The following is a 27,277-nucleotide window of genomic DNA, read 5'->3' on the forward strand; positions in this document are numbered from 1 at the left end:
GCATAGCTCTCGCATTCTATTGATATACTAATTGATTACCTTAAATGTAACTTATTTAAATAGCATTAATAAAAATCTATTTCTCATCATTATTATCATTATTATTTCCAGTGCATTGGGATTTGATTGGATAACAATCAATTGCAAGAACAAAATATAGCTGCAAGCAGCAATTATCAGGGCCAAGCAGAACAAGATGACAAGACGTGTCAGACCAACTGCAACAATGAGAAAAGTTTGGCGTCAATATGTCAAGGCATTGCAGAGATAAAGCCTGAATAGTGTTTTTGGCATCATGCCTCAACTTTGCTGCTGCGCTATACGAAAACGGTTTCGTCTATCGACACGAAATCCATAACTTTTAGTCGGCACCGTCTGGAGATGATGCGATTCGATTTTGGTGAAAATCGGATATACGGTCTAGGAGGAGTTCGAAAGGTTTTGAATGAAAATCAAGATGGTGGACAGGAAGTTCGGCCAAATAAGGAAAACTTGGTATCTATGTTCTCGGCGTGACCCAATGAATCTATTAAGACCAGTGGCATTTCAATAGCCAGATGTATTCAAAAGTTATTAGCCTTTTTGTAAATTTTGTTATAACTTTTGACCACTAGGTGGCGCTGGTTCGAAACTTCTCACGCTCCTTCAGGGCATCGTGCTGATGACCCATACTGAGTTTCGTAACGATACGTTCATGCTTTCATAAAATACAGCATTTTAGCACATAATTAAAAATGGCCGCCAGCCAAAATGGCTGATCTTGGAAGTTTGACCTGTATCAAGTTTGGTCTGAATCCGATAAAGCGTTGCGCAGATACAGCCTTACGTCTGTTTTCGCAAGCGCTACGTAAAATTTGTTCGTGGGTTTATCGAAAACGGTTTGACGAATCAACTTGAATTCCATAAATTTTTGTCGGTCTGGTCTGTAGATGATCTGATTCAATTTTCGTGAAAATCGGAGTAACGGCCTAGGAGGAGTTCGAAAAAGTAGGTTTTTCAGAAAATTCAAAACTGCGGAAAAATTTCCATGACGGAAAATGGCGTCATATGGTGCAATCGAATCGTCTTGAGTTAAGGAATCAGAGGAAAAAAGAATTTTGTTAATAGGCCTTGTGGTTCAAAAGTTATTAGCATAAACATGAGTGCAACTTTGGACAGTTGGTGGCGCTAGAGGGATTGAGTTGGAGACTCCAAATTTGCTATGGTGACAGGTCAGACTGTCCTCTATCAGTGTGCCAAATTGCACAACTTTCCCGCAAGCGGTTCTATGGGCTGCCATAGAAGCCCAGTCGGAAAAATGAAGAAATATAGCTGCAAGCAGCAATTACCGGGGCCAAGCAGAATAAGACGACAAGACATGCCAACATTGCTGAAAGTGTCAGATCAACTGCAACAATCAGCAATTAAAGACATTTAAAGAAGATTTTAGGCAAAATGCCTGAAAAATCATATAAACAGTAATTAAAAATATGATTTAATGGATTATCACTTTTGACCAATAGGTGGCGCAGTCACAAAACTGATGTGATGTGGTCAGAGTGAAGTGACAATAAGACATACAAAGTTTGGTGTCAATATGTCAAGGCATTGCAGAGATAAAGCCTGAATAGTCCTTTTGGCATCATGCCTAAACTTTGCTGCTACGGTATACAAAAACGGTTTCGTCAATCGAAACGAAATCCATAACTTTTAGTCGGCACGGTCTGGAGATGATACGATTCGATTTTGGTGAAAATCGGACAAACGGTCTAGGAGGAGTTCGAAAAAGTAGGTTTTGAATGAAAATCAAGATGGCGGACAGGAAGTTCGGTCAAATAAGGTAAACTTGGTATCTATGTTCTCGGTTTGACCCAAGGAATCTATTAAGACCAGTTGCATTACAATAAGCCAATTTATTCAAAAGTTATTATCAGTTTTCTAAATTTTGTTATAACTTTTGACCAATAGGTGGCGCTGTCTCGAAATATTTTGAGTACTTTCAGGGGATGGTGCTGATGGCACATTCAGAGTTTTGTAATATTACACCAATGCATTTGTTTAGTATAGCATTTTATTTCACAAAACTGTATTGAAGTCAATGGGAATTTCATGTTTTGTTCTGTTATAGCACCACCAAAAGGCTCAGTCACACCATTTCTTTTATGTGTCCTCAGAGTGAGCCCATACATATGTGTGTCGATTTTGGTGAAAATATCTCAATTCGCTTCGGAGTTATAGACATTTATATGAAAAAACACGTAAAAAATGACTGACACATGACTTTAATTGGATTTTACTACCACTTACTATCAATATTTTCGCATTTGGGCATTGCCATACAGTTAACAAGCTATGATTCCAAACTTCTGACGGTGGTTTCGTCTCGATCGGACAAACGGTTTCAAAGATATCGCCTAATGTTTTTTAAGCGCTAAATCACAACGCTACACAAACCGTAAGGCGAAACCTAGCATGTTTGGTATCGTTGGACTCGGCAACGATTCAGGAGTCGAATGAGATGTGTTTCGTGAAAATAATTCGATCACACGCAAAGTTATAAGCATTTGAAAAAAAAAATCACCACTAGGTGGTGCTGTTTCGAAACTTCTCACGCTCCTTCAGGACATCGTGCTGATGACCCATACCAAGTTTCGTAACAATTCGTTCATGCATTCTTAAAATACAGCATTTTAGCACAAAATTCAAGATGGCCGACAGTCAAAATGGCCGATATGGTAAAATTGGATATCATTCGAATCGGCATGTTACCCTGAATCTATCGAGACCAATTTTATGAATTTTGGACAAACTGTTCAGAAGTTATAAGCAAAAATAGCCATTTTTCATATCTCCGGACCAGTAGGTGGCGCTACGCCGAAACGCTGCATGTTGCCTCAGGTCATGCTTGTGATGACATGTACCAAGTTTGGTCTGAATCCGATAAAGCGTTGCGGAGATACAGCTCTACAACTGTTTTCACAAGCGCTATGTAAAATTTGTTCGTGCGTTTATTGAAAACGGTTTGACGAATCAATTTGAATTCCATAACTTTTTGTCAGTACTGCCTGAAGATGATCTGGTTCAATTTTCGTGCAAATCGGACAAACCGTCTAGGACGAGTTCGAAAAAGTAGCTTTTTCGAATGATTCAAAATGGCGGCCATATTTTTATTACGGAAAATGAAGTCATAGGGTGCAATCGAATCGGCATGAGCTCAGGAATCAGAGGAAAAAAGAATTTTGTTGATTGGCCTTACGGTTCAAAAGTTATTAGCAAAATAAAAGTAAAACTTTGGACAGGTGGTGGCGCTAGAGGGAATGACTTAGAAACACCAAAATTGGTGTATTTAATGTTGGGACTGTCCTCTATCAGAATGTCAAACCAAAACAACTTTCCCGCAATCGGTTCTATGGGCTGCCATAGACTCCCATGGCGGAAGAATAATAATAAGAAATGGAACAGATACAATAGGTGCCTCCGCACCTTCGGTGCTTGGCCCCTAATAAAAGCTTGCTAAAACTATTTGGCTTTAACATTATCTATAGCCTTTGCGGTTTTGACGTCATTAGAAAAGGAGCAGAGACTGATAAAGTTATTACATTTTGATTAAAGATTACAGAGAAAAAAAATTTTTATAATTATAATTTATGTAATTTCTATATATCGTAATCATTATGTTCACAACTTTGTAATAATGACTTCAATGAGCTCATTGTTTTTGCATTAAATTAATACATTGTTAACTAACTGCGTGATTTGTACATGTACATTTCTGAAATACATTACTTGGACACAGTCACCTCTGATAGCAAATCACTCTTAATTGTAATGTAGAAACATGCATTTTCTGGAAAGCCGCTTTGTATAGTGCTCTTCGCAACACATATTATTTCAAATTAATGTAAATTGAATTGAAATGAATAATTTAAATTCACAGACCAGGAATATGCATTGAGAAAGTAAATTGTAAAAAGTACATTTTCTTGTATTCTCAGTTGTGTCACAAGCAGATCAGCGTTCTGGGTCGTGCTCCTGGACCCTCAGCACCTCTAGAAGCAACATGCCAGTTATAGCTGTGGAGGATATTCACAGTCTCTCTTCTCAGATCTGCCTGTCCCTGGGATGTGGTGATGTGTATAAATTAAAGGCATCTGATGCAGAATTAAACAGTACCTGTCTCACAGGCTGCCTTTACCACAACTCTGAGCTAAACAACTGCACTCAGACTGTGAGAAGCCACTGCAAAATGCTCTCTGAGGTTATTTGTGGTAAGAACCATGCAGTGGGATGTGAAATTGAACATGTCTGTAGGTTGGCATGTACAGTGAGGAAAATAAGTATTTGAACACCCTGCAATTTTGCAAGTTCTCCCACTTAGAAATCATGGAGGGGTCTGAAATTGTCATCGTAGGTGCATGTCCACTGTGAGAGACATAATCTAAAAAAAAAAAATCCAGAAATCACAATGTATGATTTTTTAACTATTTATTTGTATGATACAGCTGCAAATAAGTATTTGAACACCTGAGAAAATCAATGTTAATATTTGGTACAGTAGCCTTTGTTTGCAATTACAGAGGTCAAACGTTTCCTGTAGTTTTTCACCAGGTTTGCACACACTGCAGGAGGGATTTTGGCCCACTCCTCCACACAGATCTTCTCTAGATCAGTCAGGTTTCTGGGCTGTCGCTGAGAAACACGGAGTTTGAGCTCCCTGCAAAGATTCTCTATTGGGTTTACTGTAGGTCTGGAGACTGGCTAGGCAGGGATGGTGATGGTGTAGGGATGGTGTTCTTGGGATGGTACTCATCATTCTTCTTCCTCCGAACACGTTTAGTGGAATTATGACCAAAAAGTTCTATTTGACCACATGACTTTCTCCCATGACTCCTCTGGATCATCCAAATGGTCATTGGCAAACTTAAGACGGGCCTTGACATGTGCTGGTTTAAGCAGGGGAACCTTCCGTGCCATGCATGATTTCAAACCATGACGTCTTAGTGTATTACCAACAGTAATCTTGGAAACGGTGGTCCCAGCTCTTTTCAGGTCATTGACCAGCTCCTCCCGTGTAGTTCTGGGCTGATTTCTCACCTTTCTTAGGATCATTGAGACCCCACGAGGTGAGATCTTGCATGGAGCCCCAGTCCAAGGGAGATTGACAGTCATGTTTAGCTTCTTCCATTTTCTAATGATTGCTCCAACAGTGGACCTTTTTTCACCAAGCTGCTTGGCTTAGCCCTTTCCAGCCTTGTGGAGGTGTACAATTTTGTCTCTAGTGTCTTTGGACAGCTCTTTGGTCTTGGCCATGTTAGTAGTTGGATTCTTACTGATTGTATGGGGTGGACAGGTGTCTTTATGCAGCTAACGGCCTCAAACAGGTGCATCTAATTTAGGATAATAAATGGAGTGGAGGTGGACATTTTAAAGGCAGACTAACAGGTCTTTGAGGGTCAGAATTCTAGCTGATAGACAGGTGTTCAAATACTTATTTGCAGCTGTATCATACAAATAAATAGTTAAAAAATCATATATTGTGATTTCTGGATTTTTTTTTTTTAGATTATGTCTCCCAGAGTGGACATGCACCTACGATGACAATTTCAGACCCCTCCATGATTTCCGAGTGAGAGAACTTGCAAAATAGCAGGGTGTTCAAATACTTATTTTCCTCACTGTATTAGGCCAATGTGAAATTGTAAAAACTGTTCCCATACAAGAAATAATGATAGTGAGATAAGTGTAAGATTAACTACTGTACAAATAATCATGATAAATTATTTTAAAATGTATTTATTTATTTTAATATTATTCATTTATTTAATTTATTATTTAAAATGTATTATTTAAAAAAAAATTTGCAAACAAATTTAAATCTATTACATAATATGACTATATTCAGTATGCGGTTTAGTATTCAGGTAATACAGAGAATATGGTATATCAATACTATATGTATGTTTATAGAATATTATATCAGTCATAAGGAATGCATTGCATAGCTTTATTAGCATGGCCTATTGAAATGCTGATTTTCTTCTTTTACCCCCAGGTTCTCCCTATGTGGCTCAAATATCTAGCTCATGTTCTTGGACTATTAAATCCCCAGACACAGAATCCTCTGTCTCTCTACCTGAAGACACTCTCCACAATGTGTCCAGTGAGATCTGCCATGAGCTTGGCTGTGGAAAGGTCTACAGCCTCTCTCAGAGCAGCGCATTGAACACAACCAATATAACGCATTGTTTCACAAACTGTGTTTATCACAACTATCAATTAAAGAACTGTACGGAGGTTACTAACCTTAGATGCTCAGTCCTCTCTGAAGTTAAATGCGGTAAGTTTGTACATTTTTCATTACAATATAACAGTTATGAAAAAGATGACGGTATATTAATTTAAAGAAATGTTCTGGGTTCAGTACAAGTTAAAGATGCTCTATGCAGGATATTCAGTTACTGTTTGTAAGCACAGCATTCAAGTTCCTCGTGGGCGGAACATGACTCAAGAAATTATCTGCTGGAAGATGAGTGATTAGCTATTTTGCAAATATTGTCTTAATCATGCATGAATAGCATTTATAAGTATGTCATCATAAAAACTTAATTACAATACCTAATAATCTCACTCGAGTTACAGATAGTAGTCAAAAAGGCAATAGCAAAAAAATGTTGTATCGAGACGACAACTGCTTCAGGCACAGACAATAAAGTCCCACCCTTACCTGCGATTGGCTGGGGCTGCACACCTGCTGGCCAAAGGTTGCAGCCCAGAAACGTCTGGCACACAATTCAGGAATTACAGGAACAAGACAATGTCTCTATACTGTATACACAAACACCACTACACTTCTAGAGGACCATAAGTAATGATTGAGAGTCATTATTTATAAATATGCTTTATTCCCTCCCCACCAAAAAAATCCTGCATGTTGCACCTTTAAGTTCTGTGACGGCATCTGTGACAATGTGTTACCAGACCAGACCAATGTGGTCTGTCATTTACCACAGAAAATAATTTCAATGCATGCCTCAATTTGTGAAAATTTAACTCAAAAACACACAAATAATTTTTACAGTAAAGAACTTAAAATGGAACAATTCAACTGGATAAACAGTTAAAATAGACTATTTTGAAATAACAAAACTTGCACATTATACATGTGAAACTAATGTGATAAAATCACATACTAAACTTGTTTGTGACAGTTTTCTAGGCATTTCATGACTATGTAAAGCTGATAAACCCTTTAACTTTTACACCACATACACAACCCAAATAGCATCCAGATGTGGGCCACTTCAGGCAATGATGTGGCACTGTTGGCCACCTTCTGGCCTATACAAAATAAATGTAAGCCTAAAGTGGCCCATGTGGAAAATGGTGAATATGGCCCAAATATCACAAAACAAAAATGTGGGACAGTCTAATCTGGCTACTGGCACCGTCAAAAGCACAGGGCAGGGCCCAGCAGGAGTTAGAGAAAGTGCACCTGTTGTACCACCGGAAGGATGGCCCTGTCTGGCTGTAAACCAAAAGTGGCCCATGTAGAAAATGTCACCCAATTCAGAAATATCTGGGCCAGTTTTGGCAAAGATATGGGACAGTAATCACTGGCAAATACACACACACAAAAAAACTCCCAAATGTATTATTAAAAACGATGGTAATCAAATGAAGGCATAAAACATTAAAAAAATTGAATAATCCTTTAAAATGCTGACATGTGGCTGTGCAATGGCCGCCTTGTAGTCCATATCTGTCAAACAGGAGCAGAACGCCCAAGTGCCATCATTGCACGCGGTATGTGGACCAGATCTGGGCCATAGCAATTTTGCAATCTGGGAAGGGTTGTTTACACACCTGCAGGAATTGGTAACACATAACCAGATTTTCCTAGAACAGTAGTCCCACCTTGAATTGAAATGCAATTTGCAAAGTTTTGTATGGAAAAAAGCTGCACAATTCTACTTTTATACCCTTTGATACTCTCTCCCCATGAACATTCCAGTAAGTGCAATTGCTGCAAGCATGATTTTGGTTTGAAGTTCTTTGTCTAAATTATGTAAAAAATGTTAGTATTGTCTAAATGTTTATATGTCCCAACTGCTTCTTCAGGCAATGCTGTTGTCCGATTGGTTGGGGGCGGTCATCGCTGTGGGGGCCGTGTGGAGGTGTGGCGGGGGTCCTGGGGCACAGTGTGTGATGATAAATGGGACGTGGAGGATGCAAATGTGGTGTGTTCACAGCTTGGTTGTGGGTACGCTGTGTCTGTCAGTGGTCAAGGTGAGCCCTACGGCCAGGGTACAGGCCCCATACACCTGGACGAACTCAACTGCACTGGAATAGAGAGGAGCTTATGGGAATGCCCGGCACTTACTCAAGGACATGACTGTGGTCATAAGGAGGACGCAGGTGTGGTTTGCTCAGGTATGTAATACTATGTGTGAGTTATAAGTGGCATCTCAAGCAATGTTGATAAGAGAGTTAATTATGGATGGATCCATATTTTAGCCAAATAAGCCAATAATTACTGTTCGATGACGGATATAAGCCTTTTTGTTGTTTTCAGATTCATGTTTTAAGGTTTTAAACTGAGAAGTTTAACTGAGAAGTTAATTAAAGTCATGCCATACTTATAAAAAAGAAAATGCATAGTACATAATAATTTAGTCCCTTATAGCATACAAGCCAAAATCATCTGTGGCAAGGAATGAAAAACTCCATTTGGTGTTGGATAATGGAGAAAACTAACCTTGGAAGAAACAAGGGGGGCAGTTCTCTTCTGGTTATACATTCAGAATAAAATGTTTGTAATTAAGTAGATAAAGTAAGAGTTAATGACCTTGAGGTCCATCCAGGATTAAACGGCAAACAGACAGTGTCTGGTCTTTAACTGATTGCAAAGACTCATACCCTTTAAAGTACTTGCCTGTGTTTCTCAATTGTTGATTCTTCAGTGTTGATTCTCCATCGTTGATTCTTCATAGCTGATTCTCTTATGTTGTTCTCCTCATTGTGCCTCCGTTACATGTTTGTTCTCATTATTATTCTGTTACTCACCTGTTCATTCCTCAAACCTTCAATAAAGTACCTGCAATTGGGTTCACACTCATCTGTGTCTGCATTACCAGAAAATGTGGTAAAGGCAGCATTAACCTCTAAAAGTGTCTTTTAAAAAAATGTATGCCACAAACTTTGGCTAATGGTGGGATTAATTATAACATTTTAAAGTAATTAAAGCCTTTGTGTCAAAAAATTGTCAATTCGGGGGTCTGTGCCATGGGTGACACTTACATTTTGCATGTGTTTGAAATTATTATTATTATTTTTTTTTTTTTTTTTTTTGCATGTCTGTTCACATGTCTCCTCTCATTTTAATGAAGAATACAAGGCTCTGCGACTGACAGGCGGTCTGGATCGATGTGCTGGTAGAGTGGAAATCCATCGCAATGGTAGATGGGGAACAGTGTGTGACACGTGCTGGCACAAGGAAGAAGCTACTATGGCTTGTGATATGCTGAATTGTGGAATGGTCAAACATTTCACAGCCTTTGACCCCCCATTCAAACATAAAAATGAATCACTCTGGTATTTTCAATGTGACCAGAATAGCAAAAACCTATGGCAGTGTGCAGAGTATATTGACAATAAATTTGCATGCAAGGAAGCAAAAGCAGCTGGGTTGATTTGCAACAGTAAGTAACATGTTTTGTGTTTTTTGTATGTAACATGTAAGAGAATATTTTAATAGTTACAGCAACAGTTTACCCCAAAACTGAAATTTTCTAATTTTCTTCTGTGGAACACTAAAATAATTGTTAAATCTTTACACAACCCTTAGCAGCAATGATGTCTGTCAAACTTCAAAAATATGCTATATTTCAGCTTATATAGCTCATATGTTATATTCCAAACCTTCTGAAGATTTATGCAAAAATGTCCCCCTTTGTTTTTTCCCTCATTGTTTTTATTCACTGTTTTCCGCTTTTAATTGTGTGCCATTGACACCATTATTCACAAGACATGTGAGAACCAGTGGCATTGTCCATCAATGTTGCCACCAATGTTTTGTAGTTCATAGAAATTTAACTTATATTCCCTTTTAATAATGAAATTCTAAATAATTACATATACGTTATGACAACTGCAAAGTTTTAAGGCTGCTTGCTAACACAGACACATAGCAGCCACAGAGCCTTTAACACTAAAGTGGGTCAGAACTTCACACAGAGGTTGCAGCAGCACAGAGCAGCCCATGTACAACAGCTTCAAGATAAACATTTCTTCTTTTCCAGATTCTCTTGGTCTCCCTGTTCCCACCAGTCAAATACCAACCTCAGCATCAGCAACCACAAGTAATCTTGAATCTTTCTAAGTATCCTAAAACTGAAAATGATTAAAGGGGGAAATTACTTGGGAAAATTAATGGGGTTAATTTACTACTAATTTGTAGTTATGCCATGGATGGAGTGTAAAATAAATGTTACATTTGAAGAAAGGTAACTGTGAGTTATATAACATTCATGGTTGGCTGCATTTGGAAATGATGTCAGGCAGAAGCATCGCACTTTTAACATGTCTGGGACTATTTTCTTTTCCATCTTCTAGAGATAACGCCAATGGACAATTCACATAGATTCTCACCATCTCCAGAGTTACTGGGGTGTTTTGTTCTGGGGTTCTTTCTTGTGATTGCAGTTATCACAAATATCCTCTTGTGTCATGTTAAAAAGAAGAAAGGTAGGTCCAAACCTACAGACCAACACATCTAAAGCACACTTTCTTATCTAACTAATTGTTGGCAGAAAACCTTGTGGACCACCTAATTAGCTATACCTTTATTTTGGTGAATCTCGCAAAAGCTATGAAGAGCAGGTCATAATTAAACCCAAAATAAATAAACAATAAATTAGGCCTACATTTTACATTCAAATACCAATTCAAGGACCATTGCGATTAAGAAGTAAGCCAATTGTGTGCAATTCTATAATGGATGGGATAGTGTTTTGTACTGCATTTGAGTTGGTACAACGGGGCTAAAGGCACATCTTAAGAAAAAATTGCTTTTCACTGCTCCCATAGTGTATGTGTATTTATTTTTTTTTATTGAACATTGATGGTGCAACAAATTTTGTGTTAAAATAAATCATAAAAGTGGTTTGTTTTGTTTAAAAATCTTATGTATGAGGTGGCCAGGTGAGCCTTTTTATTTATACACATTATTTAAAGGGCACCTATTATGCAAAATTCACTTTTACATGGTGTTTGAACATAAATGTGTGTTGGCAGTGTGTGTACACAACCACCCTATGATAAAAATCCACCAAGTGCTTTTTTAAAAATCCCCATAAATCATAAGCACTGTCTCAGAACAAGCTGTTCTCAGATTCGGTGCAATGTGACGTGACGATTGTTGATTGACACTGCAGTTTGAGCATAGACCCGCCCTGAGTGAGCTGGACACAGTCCGCTATTGTTTATTGTCCGCTTCTTAGCAGTCTTCATTTACTCTCGTTGTTACTCGAGGATGCATCTGTACTGTTCGTGATCCAGCTTACAGTCTCCGGAGCGACAGGCCTAACGTTACTGATCACGGCAAAAATTAAAGTGAGAGCGCGCACTTTCTGACAGCTCATCCAGTCGTGGATATACAGTTTACCAGTTGATTAAGCACGCACTGAAAAGGTGTGTATACAGTGAGGAAAATAAGTAATAGGCCATGCTAATAAAGCTATGCAATGCATTCCTTATGACTGATATAATATTCTATAAACATACATATAGTATTGATATACTATATTCTCTATATTACCTGAATACTAAACCGCATACTGAATATAGTCATATTATGTAATAGATTTAAAGTTGTTTGCAATTTTTTTTTTTAAATAATACATTTTAAATAATAAATTAAATAAATGAATAATATTAAAATAAATAAATACATTTTAAAATAATTTATCATGATTATTTGTACAGTAGTTAATCTTACACTTATCTCACTATCATTATTTCTTGTATGGGAACAGTTTTTACAATTTCACATTGGCCTAATACAGTGAGGAAAATAAGTATTTGAACACCCTGCTATTTTGCAAGTTCTCCCACTCGGAAATCATGGAGGGGTCTGAAATTGTCATCGTAGGTGCATGTCCACTGTGGGAGACATAATCTAAAAAAAAAAAATCCAGAAATCACAATATATGATTTTTTAACTATTTATTTGTATGATACAGCTGCAAATAAGTATTTGAACACCTGTCTATCAGCTAGAATTCTGACCCTCAAAGACCTGTTAGTCTGCCTTTAAAATGTCCACCTCCACTCCATTTATTATCCTAAATTAGATGCACCTGTTTGAGGCCGTTAGCTGCATAAAGACACCTGTCCACCCCATACATTCAGTAAGAATCCAACTACTAACATGGCCAAGACCAAAGAGCTGTCCAAAGACACTAGAGACAAAATTGTACACCTCCACAAGGCTGGAAAGGGCTACGGGGAAATTGCCAAGCAGCTTGGTGAAAAAAGGTCAACTGTTGGAGCAATCATTAGAAAATGGAAGAAGCTAAACATGACTGTCAATCTCCCTCGGACTGGAGCTCCATGCAAGATCTCACCTCGCGGGGTCTCAATGATCCTAAGAAAGGTGAGAAATCAGCCCAGAACTACACAGGAGGAGCTGGTCAATGACCTGAAAAGAGCTGGGACCACCGTTTCCAAGATTACTGTTGGTAATGCACTAAGACGTCATGGTTTGAAATCATGCATGGCACGGAAGGTTCCCCTGCTTAAACCAGCACATGTCAAGGCCCGTCTTAAGTTTGCCAATGACCATTTGGATGATCCAGAGGAGTCATGGGAGAAAGTCATGTGGTCAAATAGAACTTTTTGGTCATAATTCCACTAAACGTGTTTGGAGGAAGAAGAATGATGAGTACCATCCCAAGAACACCATCCCTACTGTGAAGCATGGGGGTGGTAGCATCATGCTTTGGGGGTGTTTTTCTGCACATGGGACAGGGCGACTGCACTGTATTAAGGAGAGGATGACCGGGGCCATGTATTGCGAGATTTTGGGGAACAACCTCCTTCCCTCAGTTAGAGCATTGAAGATGGGTCGAGGCTGGGTCTTCCAACATGACAATGACCCGAAGCACACAGCCAGGATAACCAAGGAGTGGCTCTGTAAAAAGCATATCAAGGTTCTGGCGTGGCCTAGCCAGTCTCCAGACCTAAACCCAATAGAGAATCTTTGGAGGGAGCTCAAACTCTGTGTTTCTCAGCGACAGCCCAGAAACCTGACTGATCTAGAGAAGATCTGTGTGGAGGAGTGGGCCAAAATCCCTCCTGCAGTGTGTGCAAACCTGGTGAAAAACTACAGGAAACGTTTGACCTCTGTAATTGCAAACAAAGGCTACTGTACCAAATATTAACATTGATTTTCTCAGGTGTTCAAATACTTATTTGCAGCTGTATCATACAAATAAATAGTTAAAAAATCATACATTGTGGTTTCTGGATTTTTTTTTTTAGATTATGTCTCTCACAGTGGACATGCACCTACGATGACAATTTCAGACCCCTCCATGATTTCTAAGTGGGAGAACTTGCAAAATAGCAGGGTGTTCAAATACTTATTTTCCTCACTGTATATTTGTTTACTGTTAGTTCTAATGAGTGTTTTGTGTATTTCGCTGTGTATGTTCCATGATAATGAAAGGGAGAGAGAGTGAGTTTATGGATAAGACTTTAATGCGCACTTATGTACTGTTTATTCGGCTCTTACAGTGATTTTCTGGAGTAAAACTAAGGCTTCATCTTTTGTGTGAGGTACAATAAACTTAATTGAACTCATCAGTATATTTTGGTCATCATTCGGACGGGGTCTGCTACAGCAGGCTTGTATTAATAGTGGATAAAAGGAGATGACAAATAACCGTAATTAAACTAAACTATACCTGTTCTATCTCCATACAGCATATATTCTCTGGCTCTGTGGGTATTATTGTCCGAGCCGAGTCTCCGAGTCGAAATGAACACCACTACGGAGAGTTTCTGTTTTGATATTATCACGGCTGCGTTCAGCCCCGACAAAACGTTGCACAACGTTTTTTAAACAGAAACGGTGATGCGTTGAACACACTGTTCTGATGACGCAAGAGTTGCAACTATGGCAGCTGAGAAGGCCATTCTTTGTGTTCTTTGTGAAGAATTTTCGGAGCCTGATGAAGTCGGTATAAATATGTGTTTAATACTACAAAATATGCCTGATGTTACAGTTACTGCACTTGCCCCCCAGAACAAAAGAGAACATTCCAATCGAGTGAAGGGATTTGTGGAAACTGAAATGGAAGCACACATCTTACCTAATTCAGACTAAAACACATCTATTTAGCCTCACATACTGACTTTATTTGTAGTTCATACTGTTTTAATACCCTGTATTTTCTTTCTCATTTTTAGGAAAAGCACTTAATTACCATTGTTTATTTATATACCAAATGTCATACACTTGCAATGAAGCTAAAAATATAAACAACTACATCATTATGTTGATATCCTATATTTTTACAATAAAACTTATGACAAACATGTCTTTTAATATCCTCAGTTGTTGCGTATACCGAGCTGCATCAAACACATTTGTAAATTACTTTCCTTGAACCCATTGTGCGAGTTCACTTTAATACCGCGTGTTTTATATACATGTTGCTGCTGATTGGACTGCAGTTCTGACACACCCACCCATAGACTGTACAAAAAAGAGCACCCACCAAACAAGAGAAAACGTATCTCAAACCCCGTTGCACACCGGTGCACGCCGTTTCCAGGAAACATGACGTTCAACCCGGAAACCGTAGCAAAACGTTGCGCACCGTTTTGAACTTGAACGTGCCCCAAATGAGATTGTCCTGGCTCTTAGCGTGAGCTCGTGAGGCTCCGCCCCCTGGGCTGGCAGCAGCTGTTAATTTGCATTTAAAGTCCAACTGAAATCAAAATTGACCCTATTTACTTTGTTAGTGCATATTACTAGTCTTGAGGTGAAAAATTAAGTTAATACACAGAAAAAAATTGTTTGCCGTCGTAATCTTTAATCAAAGTCTGAAAAGTTACTTCCGGTCTGGAATGGCGTTCCTTCTCTGATGATGTAGGTTTGACGGCTTGGGTTGGGAAACGCCAAAGCCCGTCTACAGAAAGCCTGTTCACTCCAACGCCCTATTAAATCCTATTGGTTGTAGTTCCAATCAGAGTTCCACTGGGGGCGCTCGCCATGAGTGCAAAATGAATGGGAGTCAATGGGGCTAGACGGCTAAATTTGTCTCCCTCACCCGATTGCCGTTGAGAAATCTCTGATTTGATTGTAGGTTTTGCAAGTTCAACATGGGTTATAGATCGAAAGTTAAATGAACGAGTACTTATTTCTTTTCAATTTCTTACAGGTTGAGTTGTTGTTGCCTATAACACGCTAGCATTCTGCTCATGACGTCAGCATTCTGACGTCATTGACATTTTGAAAGACTTTTTAAAGCAAATAAGTGACTCTAAAAAATCTAACACCAAGCAATGTGTAATTTCTTTGCATCCCCTTTCGAAAACAACATTCAAATTACTAGACAAAAAATATTATCCTAAGAAAAGTGGATTTTGAGCGGTATAGCTCCATAGACCTCCATTCATTCTGCACTCGTCATGTGAGCGCCCTCATATGGAACAAGAGTGGAACTGCAACCGGAAGTTTATTGAGTGGCACTTCTCCCCTCATTAGACATTCTCTGGAAACGCTTAACAACTCCCCTCAAACCGTTAGTATGTTATGAGCAGAGATGGAGAGGAGGAGCGCTAGAGTAAAACCCTGCCCTCTGTTCAATATTCCTTTTCACTGGGAAATACGTCACAACACTGGAGAAAAGTCGTTTGCAACTTCCGGTTCACGCAGACTTTAAAGGGATATACACACTAAAACGGTGCGTTTTTCTGAGCCTAAAAAAAAATGACAATTGAAACATGCTGTAAAAAATTATCTGTTGGGTATTTTGAGCTAAAACTTAACATACACACTCTGGGGACATCAGAGACTTATTTTACATTTTGTGAAAAGTGGCATAATAGGTACTCTTTAAGGCACACATTATTTATACAAATAATTTTGGTAAAATAATATGTTTTGAATAATAATAAAGTTAATACTTGTTCAAAACAATCACTTTAGCAAAGTTTGTACTATTTCTGGTTTAATTTGATAAATAAATAGATTCATTTTTGTTCAGTAAATGAACTGTCATTAAAATATGTTCATTTTAAAGATACAGAAACAAAATTATTTAAAAAAGTAAATATTTGGAAACCATTGAATAAGATCCCAGGATACTTTAGTATAGCTTTACAGTAGTAACTATAAATATGATATTTTATTATATGATATTATTAATATCATATATTGTTTCATTATAAATATGGTGATTATCTCACCCTATTTAATATGTGATATTTACCATCTGAATCTATGTCATGTCAACAAATGGAAATTCAGTCAGCTATTTATTATCATGTTAATTATTGTGCCTTTAGCCCCAACAGCAGGGGCGCCTTTTACCCCAAATACCATACTTTTACATATTCTTCCGTTATTGAAAAACTGTTGCTTTAATTATCTTGAACAAAACTAAAAAACATTAACATGACCTTTGCCTCAAAATATAATCAATGATTTTATCGATTCTAATTTGCTGAATCTACAACAAAAATTAGATCAAAGTAGTGCAGAATCAACTTTGCGTTGCTGTCTGCGATCGCGTCAAGTAATAGCTACATTTTCACATGCATCATCAAAAGAGCTTAAAGGACAAGTTCGGTATTTTACACTTAAAGCCCTGTTTACAGATCGTTTCTGATGAAATAGAACGGTTAAGATTAAAATTTGGTCACATGCTGCTGTCCCGAGAATTTTAGGTTTATTTCGCTTTCCCCCCCACCTACAGAATGGCAGCCTATGGGCACTGGAACAATCCTTCATAAAACGCATGAAACTTTCGTTTACAAAGACATGAAACTCACCGAGTGGTCAGGGGTGTCCACTGATATGCTCACACAAAAATCGCTGCAAAAGATGCTTTCCAACAGGTGTTTTACCATTCGTTGTAAAACTGTGGACCTATTTTTCCAAACGTCTCACACCCGTAGATTCTTCCGTTGAGAGCTTGAATAATAAACACTCCAGCCCAGTTGGTGGCGATAATGCACCTTTGCCAATTGCAAGCAAACCACTGGCATTTAATTGAATACACAGAAGAAGCAGAAGAAGAAGCGGCGGAGTAATACCGTACTGCACACAGCCCATCCAATTCAAGTCAATGGAGTTGGACAAAAACTACGATAAAACCTGTTGGAAAGCATCTTTTGCAGCGATTTTTGTGTGAGCATATCAGTGAACACCCCTGACCACTCGGTGAGTTTCACGTCTTTGTAATCGAAAGTTAATGCGTTTTAGGAAGGATTGTTCCAGTGCCCATAGGCTGCCATTCTGTAGGTGGGGGGGAGAAGCGAAATAAACCTAAAATTCTCGGGACAGCAGCATGTGTCCACATATTTATCTCAACCATTCTATTTCATCAGAAACGATCTGTAAACAGGGCTTTAAGTGTAAAATACCGAACTTGTCCTTTAAGAAAAGTGCTGAGCTGAATTTTTGTGCCTTCTAGTGGTTTAAAAGAGAATAAAGTAAAATGCTCCTTTTACCCCGGTGCACCTTTAGCCCCATTGTACCCTATATTTGGAATGTCAGTGGCCTCTAACATCATTTATAGATGATGTTAGATACTGTGGTATAAAACGGTTTGTTTTTCCTGTTTAACCTCACTGTTAGCTGTTGTGGTCCAAAAGAGATACATGAACCTACAGGCCACAGCTGAAGCTGAGGAAAATAACTACAGAGATTCTGTCAATCTTGTCAAAGTTACAAACAATAGCAGTGATACTGAGGGTGAGTGTGTTTTACTCTGTGCTGATATTATGTGGATGAAAGATACTTAACATTTGTTTTCTGTATTCGGAAATTGTTTTCTCTGTGTGCTTGTAGTTCCCATATTTCCTCAGCGTATCTGGCTTCAGAGTAGCGTTGAGAGTGGATCGTATGATACGGATTATGAGCAACATGACATCAGTCTGGAAGCGGCTTTTCCTTTATCCACGTTTCACAGTTAGTCATTAAGTATTATGGACAATACTGAGCAAGCAGGAAAGACTAGGGATGATTGTAACACGGGGTCAGCTGTAACACCATCAGTTTACTGAGTTAGAGTTTATTTTTTTGATTAAAGATTACAAGGGTACATAATTTTTTTTTAAATAATTATGTGCTCGAATAAATAATTTTTTAAAGAAATACTGCAACATTCAGTAAACACTGAGTTACACACGTTAGAGCAAAAGGTGTTACAACCATCTCCATTCTCCCCTAAACAAAAAATATTGTTGTGAAATCCAATGTTGGGGTCTGGATAACATTATGTAATCAGATTCAAGTAACGAGTAAATACATTATTTTTAAATTTACAAAAAATATCTTTTCAAAGATACTTTTTCAAAAATGGACTTCAAATTACTTTGTTCCCTTTCGAGGGAACTCAACGCATGGTTGTTGACGCTACGGGACAAGATGTAACGTTCTGGATGACAGACAGAATATTGATACTTTGCAGTCACGTGACTACCACGGATACCTGGCGGGCAACAAACGGGTATTTTCAACGTTGAGTCCTGTAGTTCCAGGACTTTCTAGTTGCTATCAAGTCTGTTAGCGAGCTAGCTGCATAACTATGGACTAGGATTAACTCCAAGGTAGCTAAATTGTGTAAAGCAGACCTTTTTTTAAGATAATCGAGCATTAATAATTCCTCCATAAATAATCTAGCTCTACTGTTAGGTCATCTCTGGTTCTCATTGAAAATCATAGATATCGCAAACCTCAAAACAACCTATCACACACTTCTGTTATTGTTAGCAAAAGACGACAGCTGTTACTGTGCGTTCACACCGCCACCGGCGAGAGCGTCAAAGTGCCCGGAAATCATTCATTTTCAATGAATTTTGCCGCTCTCGCCGGCGGCGGTGTGAACGTACAGATAGTCTAGCTTAGACTCATAACACAAACAGCTGAATCGCCGAACCAGCTGGTGAATACTGGTGGTGTTGATTAACAAAACTACAGTAACTTAAAGACACGATTAATTACATGATCATACACCCATTGTATTTAAACAAATGTTGAAATTACCTTTGATGATAATTTCATACTGTGAAGGTTGCTTATCTCATCTGCGGTTAGTGCATCCAATTGCACAACAACTATCTGGCATGTCGTTTACACCTCAAAACACCAACTTTTGTATAGTAAAACTGGCGACCCTTGGTTGGTTTACTGGGTTTCGTCGCTGGAGAACGACGTTCTTGCCCGCCAGCCAGTACTTGTGACGTCACGTGCAAAGTATCAATACCATATTCAACATCTAACTTCTTAGAGATAGAAGCATAATCAATATCTAACTCCTCAGAGTGTGCTTCTGATTTAACATGAGATCATTGTGTGCAACATAATTGTGTGCAACATAACTGCATGCAGCCTTCAGCATGTGCCGTTTTCTGAAGCATGTGTGAAATCACATCAGTTCTATTGGCTGACGGAGGTCAGGTGATGAAGCGCAGCTTGTCATCAATTCCGTAATAGAATCTCCAGCTTCTTTGTCTTTACAAGCCGTTTGTTTGATATGAATGTGTGAAAAGTTTGTGATTTTGTCAAATTGTTCAAAATATGTTGAAATTGTCCAGTTGCTGGTTCGAGTCTCAATAACGGCAGGAAAAATGTAGCTGGGGGAGTGAATGAACAGAAATCTTTCCACCCTCAATACCTGTGACTGAGGTCCCCTTGAGCAGGGCACCTAACCACCAATCTTTCCCCAGGCGCCGCAGCAAATGGCTGCCCACTGCTCAGGGTGTATGTGTCCATGGTTTGCTGTGTGTGTGTCTTCACTACTCACTGCTAATGTGTGTGCACTAACTTGGATTGATTAAATGCAGCAGACAAATTCCGAGTACGGGTTACCGTACTTGGCCTTCACGTCACGTCTCGTCACATTGTTCATCTGATTTTGTTTAGACTAGAATGATAAACAAACAGTTTAGGAGAGATCTGTGTATGAAATGTCCCGATGTGTACATGTGTGCACTATACCGAGAGTTTCAGTTTAAGCTTCGGTTCTGTTTTACTTTCTTCTTGAGGGAGGCAGCGTGTGGATTATAGGTCCACAACTAAATAAAAAACTGGAAGAAACGTTGAGTAGTTGGAGGTTCCCCTTTTCCTCTCTCTATCCCCCAACTGCATGCAAATGGATTATGTTGCATGGGAAGATCTCATGTAAACTGGAAGCTCACTTGTGATCTCTTTTGGTTTGTATGAAATATATTGATTATATTTCTAAGATGCTGATTTGGTTGAATATGGCATATTTGATCTATCATCCAGACCGTGCTACATCTTGTCTGGTTGATTTACTGGCTGCATTTAGCTCTGAGGAGTTAAATGCTTAATAGGCACCTGGCTCTGAGGAGTTAGACATTTAATGTGTGAAATATGTTGATGTTTCTGCACATTGTGATAGAAGTGCACACTCAGTCTATTGGCCCCCTTCTTTCTGGATTTCACTGAGGTGTTGAGATCATGGAAGAACCCATATTCATCAAGAACCTTCAGCCCAGCAACATCTAATTATTCGGCCATTGTAGTGCTAAAGGACTATGGGTATGGGGCGGTCAAAGAACTCCTCAAAGCCATAGATATCACCCTCCGTGCCACCAAGAAAATGGCCCAAGCCATCAGCCGTTTAATGGCTTCTATGGTCGCTACGGAGAGGCATCTGTGGCTTAATTTTATGGGCATCAAGGAAAAAAGTTTTTTCTCTTGGACACCTTGATTTTGCCTCCACATTCCACTACTTAAATGGGAACTAAAAAAGGACAGAAGGATGCATCCGATCCTAGATCTGTGTTGTCTGAACTGTACTCTGAGGACATACAAGTTCAAGATGTTAACGCCAAAGCTGTTCATGTCTCAAATCCAGTCACAAGATTTATTCGACACAATAAAATCTACAGCAGTGGTTCCCTACCCTGGAATACCCCTTTTATCTGACACAATCATCTGAGGTCTTCGAGTCTTTACTAATGAGCTGATGAGTTGAATCAGGTGTATTTGATTAGGGAGTCATCTAAACTGTGCCATGATCTACAGGATGCATACTTTTTCATATCAAAATTCTGCTGAATTCTTACTTTCAGCTTAGCCTTGTCGCCTCGCACCTTCACAAAGTGCATGGATGCGGCTCTGGCTCCATTGTGACTCCAGGGCATCTGTGAGCTGAATAACATCGACGACTGGCTGATACTCGCCCAGTCAGAGAAATTAGCAGCTCGGCATCGAGATGTTGTACTCGTTCACTTTAGGTGCTTGGGCCTGAGGTTGAACCACATGAACGGTGTGTTGTCTCCAATCAGAGAACAACTTTTCTGGAGGTGGTATGGGATTCATCCGTGATGCAGGTTACTATAATTCAAGTTACCCATGCGGGAACTGTTTATCTCCCGCACGAGTTGTTCCTTGCCATTATGGGAAACGTCAGGCTAGGTCAGGGTATTTCAGAGGGTTCCGCCCTATGTGCAACCCCCTACGCATTATTAAGGTTTGCAAGCAGAGGGCTTTGTACCCTTTATCTGTGAAAAAGCCCCTGGTTTCTAACCCAGGGTTCCATGCTTTGTTAGCCTGAGGCTTATTCATTTAATTTTTGGTGTGAAAGGGCCTTTACATTTTCCAAAAATATAACTTTTTGAGAAAAAGTAACATAACACGTTAATTTAGTTAACATTAATTTTTTTTGTTACTTTTTATGAAGTAAAGCAATATTGTAATGAATTACATTTAAAAGTAACTTTTCCCAACACTGAAAATTAGTAGGCAGTACTGTGAGTAGACTTCTCTCTTCTTTCTCATGTAGACTCAATGCGGTACAGTGCAGATGGTAAAACGCCTGCTGTAAAGGCATCAAACCTGAACAGTGTGATGGAGGAGGGTAAGAAGGGCAAGGTTTTATTTCACTTTGTTTGTACTTTACATTATTTCAGTTGTATGCATGCATGCATGTATGTACAGTATGAATGTAAATGTGTAACATCAACATCACGGAAATCAAAATTCGGTTTACTTTTCTTAATATTTCATTCTTGGTCTGTGAAAGTGTTCATGTTATTGAAACATAAAAAAAAAAAAAAAAACTTTCATCAAGATGTGATTTCACAAGGTCCCAAATTCATATAATTCTCAAGTGTGAATTACTGTAGGTAAACAAATTAGTCCTGTCCATAATGGAAGGGTTTGAGCACAGAACTCAAGCCCTGTGATCCGAAGCTGGACTTGATTAATGTTAATGTTTAACATTATTGATAAACAATAACAATTGAGAAAATCGAGTCTTTACAAAAACCTACTTTTTTCTCATTTAATATCCTGTTTCACTTTGATACACTGGTATAGGCTGATGAATACATATTTTTTTTATTTGCTTTGGTACTACTTTCACAAGTAAGGTGTACATTTTCAAAATACTTAGTACAAAAATCCAAATTTGTAACCAAACAAATCTAAACAATTAGCTGTGTTACCACTTGTAAAACCTGATCCCATGCTTTTATTACAGTTATACACATTTTCGCACATCCAGAAACCTTAGGCAGGTGCATGATCAGATAAAGCACTTCACTAAAGAATAAACAAAAATCGGCACACTGCTGCTCCCAAAAATTAATTTATTAAAATATACAATATTTCAACCTTTTTTGCCTAACACAGACCTTCAGTTATTTTAATAAATAGATTTTTGGGAGCAGCAGTGGCAGGGTGCCGATTTTTGTCAGAGGTGTAAAGTTCAGAAAGTAAAGGTCCTCTTTAGTATTTTGTTCCAATCACCTGTATTTGCTAATTAGCACAGTTTTTCAGCCAGGAGATAAAACTAATTAGTGAAATCAACTGGCTGAGTTCATGGGTGGAATACACATATGGCAAGACTTTTACTTTCTGACCCCTGGACTTTACACCTCTGATTTTTGTTTATTCTTTAGTGAAGTATGACACAGCCATGAGGTTTTGTGCTAGAACAGAGTTTGCTGGCAATACAGTAAATGTTCTCACTGTGTCATATGACTGAATCTATACTGTAGTTGACCTTTATAAGGGTGAGTTACAGTAATGTGGCAGTCTGTACCATAGTAATCTGTTTACAGTATCATATGGCATACATAATGTAATGTAAAATGCTGTATTTGATGCCATCTCCCTTCTTATGTTGCATGTCTGATCAGTCTGATGTTATACAGTTATTGATAATTTACACACACACACACACACCATAGTGGTTATAATCTAAGATAAATTGGCTATAATGTAAAAATAATTCATTACATCTGGTTATGGGAAATTGCAAACAAATATCTAATCTGTATCTATAGAAATAGATGTACCAAATGATTCATTAATTAACCATTAGGATCAGTTGGATTAAATAATATACAAATGTATTCAACTGAATGAAAAGAGATGCAAATGAAAAGCTTAATAATAATAGCATTATAAAAGGCAGTTACTGTGAATGAAATGTTAAAGACTTAGGCTATTTTGTGTTGTGAAAAGGATACTTTGTGATTTTGTGTATTGTGCAAACACAATTGAAAACATGCTAAAATGTTTGAAAAAGTGCATTTCTGATGATCTGTTGTAATATTAGTACTAAGAATTTTGAAAATGTAACACTTGCTTGTGAAATTTGCGGCAAAGCAATTAAACAAAAACTGTAACGGATAAATTATTACAATTCTTAAATACACATTAACTGTTATAACACTAACACATAACACTGTTGTGTCTCAGCTGCCCCGGCAGAGATCTCAGTGAAAGGATACCAACAAATCTGTGACACTTCCTCTAATCATGGTGCACACCAGATGCATGAGTCTGCTATAACTGGTGAGAATTATTTATATTTAACAAAACTTTGACTAAATAGACATGTCTTTTTTATATTATTATTTACATTAGATATATAAAATGCTTTTATTAAGCTACAATGAGTATTATAATTAGCCCTCTTTCACACAGTGGACTCTGAGTCATCCTGCACCTCATCAGGAGAATGCTATGAGAACACAGGCACAAATGCACAGGACCTGTGCTCACTTGAGTCTGCTGAATGTTATGAAAATACAGGGGAAAACAGAGACTGTCTACAAACTGCAGGTATTAAATGTTCCCCGGATTTGCATACTCTCTAGAAAATCTGTTAAATACATAGAACTGATGAAAAAGTAAGCAATATTATACGAGTACAACCAGAATGCTGAGTGCTGTTGTATCGCAGGTGAATTCACAGCCGTGGCTGATATATAGTGGTTATCATCTAAGATAAATCGCTTATAATGTCAAAAGAATTAATTTGGTTATCCGTATCAGAAATTGCAAACAAATTCTACAGATACTATATCTTTAGAATCTACTGCATATCTATAGAAATCTATAGATTTACTTTAGTATATATAGATGTACCAAATTATTATTAAGATCAGTTTAAGTTTGAATGTATTAAACTGAACGGGAAGAGTTGCAAATAAAAAGTTTGATAGTAAGAGCTTTATGAAAGGCAGTTTCTGTGAATGAAACATTTAGGAACATATAAATGAAACATATAAATTATATATATATATATATATATATATATATATATATATATATATATATATATAATACATATACAGGTGTACAGTGATCACTTCTTTATATATGATAGTGCATTCAGTTACTGTTCCATACTCTTTGCAATATATAAACCTCTTGACCAGTTTGTTTTTGGTAATGTTTGGACAGAATTTTTAATATGTAAAAATATGTAATTTCTATTTATTTTCTTTTTTTATCAGAACTAGATAAAGCGGGTAGCAGCAGAGAGGACTCCTCATTGTATTCACCCGTCACCTATAATAATGAGATCTCTCCTGAAAGTGACTATGATGACATTGGCAACTATATACAACAACCTTACTACTTAGATTAGGTGGAGATTGTGATATAGTGGCCACATACTATTAGCACAGTACCATTAGACACCATATCTGAGAACCATTTTATGCCATTATTCTTTCAGACCTTTCCATGTTTTTGATGTTATTTCTATGTACATTCATGTCTGCTTCTACATAGTATAATTATAATGTATACTAAATGTTTCATCAAGTTTTGATATCACTGCAGATGCATTGAGTGCATTCCAGTGTAAAAAGTACATTTACATATAGCCTACAAGTGCTTTTACTCCAAATGCATATGACTGATGATTGGGTCATATAGTCTAACCACAATGACTGAGGGGGACATGTTCCCTCTAATAATGAGATATGAACATTTAAAGCAAGATGCTCTAAGAATTTTAGAAATGTTATCTGAGACTTAAGCTGGCATCCGTAACTGAAGGCAGGGTGCTTACTGTATTGATGGCTGCTGCTGACTACATTAAAATGTTAAATACACACAAAAAATGTTTCACTTACTACTGCAAATTGATTTGATATTATTGTTATTAACACAATGTACTTTAATTATGAACTTTGTTAATAACAAAGTTATTAACCATTGTTTTATTTTATTCTAACCTCAGATCTCTGGAACTTGAACAGAAGTTCATAAATTGTGATTCATGAAATGTATTTAGTAATTTATTGTGATAAGACAAGAAACATTAAGTTTTCAGCATGTTAAGCATATGATTGAGAGTAAATATGTGCATTTTGTTAATTAATTTAATAGACGTGAATTTACTGAAAGGCTTCCAGGAAAACACGTCTGAGAATACGATTCTGAAATCACCAGATCTATACAGCAAGTGTAAGCCCGTCTATTGGTCCAATGGAGGTTTTCCAATAACACGGGGAAGGTTTCTCTGCGCGTGACTGTCTTTCCTTTTACGCAACACAAGATTAAATGCAATATATTTTCTCACATGCAATAGCTCGTTTCATCTGACTCCATAAATGAAAAGGTTTTAATGATATCTGTGCATCATTAAACGTGAACGAATATCTGATTATTCTTTTAACTCTGATTATAGTTTACCCGTTTAGATTAGGAAACTATATCGCTTAGCAGTCCTTCGGATGCACGACACAATCTCGCCAGTCTGATTTCTCAAAACAGAGGTAATTGGCTAAATCTCTGAGATTTGCCGTATTCACACGTACAAAATAACAGACACTTACATAGCCCCCTTGAATGCCACCTCAGGAACTTAATTAAATTGTTTCACTTTAGTAGAGGTCATGACCACCATAAAAGACGTTAGTCGATCAACTTACTTTTCTTAAAATGGCTTTAGTTTAGTCAAGCCCGTGGTATAACCACGTACACGTATCTAAAGGAACATTTAAATGAGAACAGAGGTTATGGAACGCACCCGAATCCAGGTTGATCAAATAGCATTCGCTGATTCTGGACGGAAATAACTCGCTCCCCTCATTCAAGTACACTTGAATCTGATAATCAAGTATTAGTCGTCACTAATGTCTAGCGCAGGCTTGTGGAAATATACGGATCCTATAATCTATAAGAATGAAAACAATCTCAGAGTCAGTCAGAATAAAATCAAATGTTTACAATTTATTGACCAGGTAATGAAGCAATAATTCAAAATCCAATTCGCAAGAATAAAATCATCAGTTAATCATAACATAGCAACAATTCAGGAATTGAAGAATTTGTAAAGATTATTACCTGGCAACGAAAAATTACACACATGCGGTTGTGTGGGCAGTCAACCTACAGACTCCTCGAACTTTCTGCACCTTTTCCTTATATTCCCAGATAATTCAATATTCTTACCAAATGGCCGTCTATCATTGTAATTAGATTTTGGTTCCCTGTTCAGGGATTCACACTGGGAGATCAGAATTTGTATTTGAATAGGTTCTTGTTTTACATACAGGAGGTACAGTCTGAATGGAGGACCTGGGGGAGGGAAAACACCTTTAGAGGATACATCACTTTTCTCATCTTTTAGCTTTTCCCTATGGTTGGGAGAATGAGACCATTTTACCAGACGCACTGAGACACTTTAAATGATATCAAACATGTATAAATACTTCTTGTACATACTTTACATTGCATAGGTTTTCAGTGTATTTCAGGTGAGGAGGAGGGGGAATGAAGGGG

At 37.8% G+C, this 27,277-nt stretch overlaps 1 protein-coding gene across 4 annotated transcripts in view; it reads left to right on the top strand.

Annotated features, from left to right (window-relative positions):
• The window catches only part of LOC307163103 (T-cell differentiation antigen CD6-like), a 29,959-nt gene extending 4,187 nt beyond the window's left edge, over window positions 1-25,772 (top strand). For 2 of the 4 annotated variants that reach the window (XM_079878965.1, XM_079878964.1), the window contains exons 3-14: window positions 3,975-4,247; window positions 6,032-6,316; window positions 8,098-8,409; window positions 9,366-9,677; window positions 10,278-10,337; window positions 10,591-10,722; window positions 17,849-17,965; window positions 18,062-18,181; window positions 22,029-22,103; window positions 23,954-24,049; window positions 24,182-24,319; window positions 24,997-25,772. In XM_079878965.1, coding sequence (XP_079735091.1) covers window positions 3,975-4,247; window positions 6,032-6,316; window positions 8,098-8,409; window positions 9,366-9,677; window positions 10,278-10,337; window positions 10,591-10,722; window positions 17,849-17,965; window positions 18,062-18,181; window positions 22,029-22,103; window positions 23,954-24,049; window positions 24,182-24,319; window positions 24,997-25,130 — 2,054 coding nt within the window. In that variant the 3' untranslated portion in view covers window positions 25,131-25,772. The remainder of the gene's footprint in view (window positions 1-3,974; window positions 4,248-6,031; window positions 6,317-8,097; window positions 8,410-9,365; window positions 9,678-10,277; window positions 10,338-10,590; window positions 10,723-17,848; window positions 17,966-18,061; window positions 18,182-22,028; window positions 22,104-23,953; window positions 24,050-24,181; window positions 24,320-24,996) is intronic. The other 2 variants (XM_079878967.1, XM_079878966.1) reach the window with 2 other exon arrangements.
• Window positions 25,773-27,277: the final 1,505 nt, after the last annotated feature.

Source organism: Squalius cephalus (genome assembly GCF_949319135.1).
Source record: "Squalius cephalus genome assembly, chromosome: 8".
In the NCBI taxonomy this organism is placed as follows: Eukaryota; Metazoa; Chordata; class Actinopteri; order Cypriniformes; family Leuciscidae; genus Squalius; species Squalius cephalus.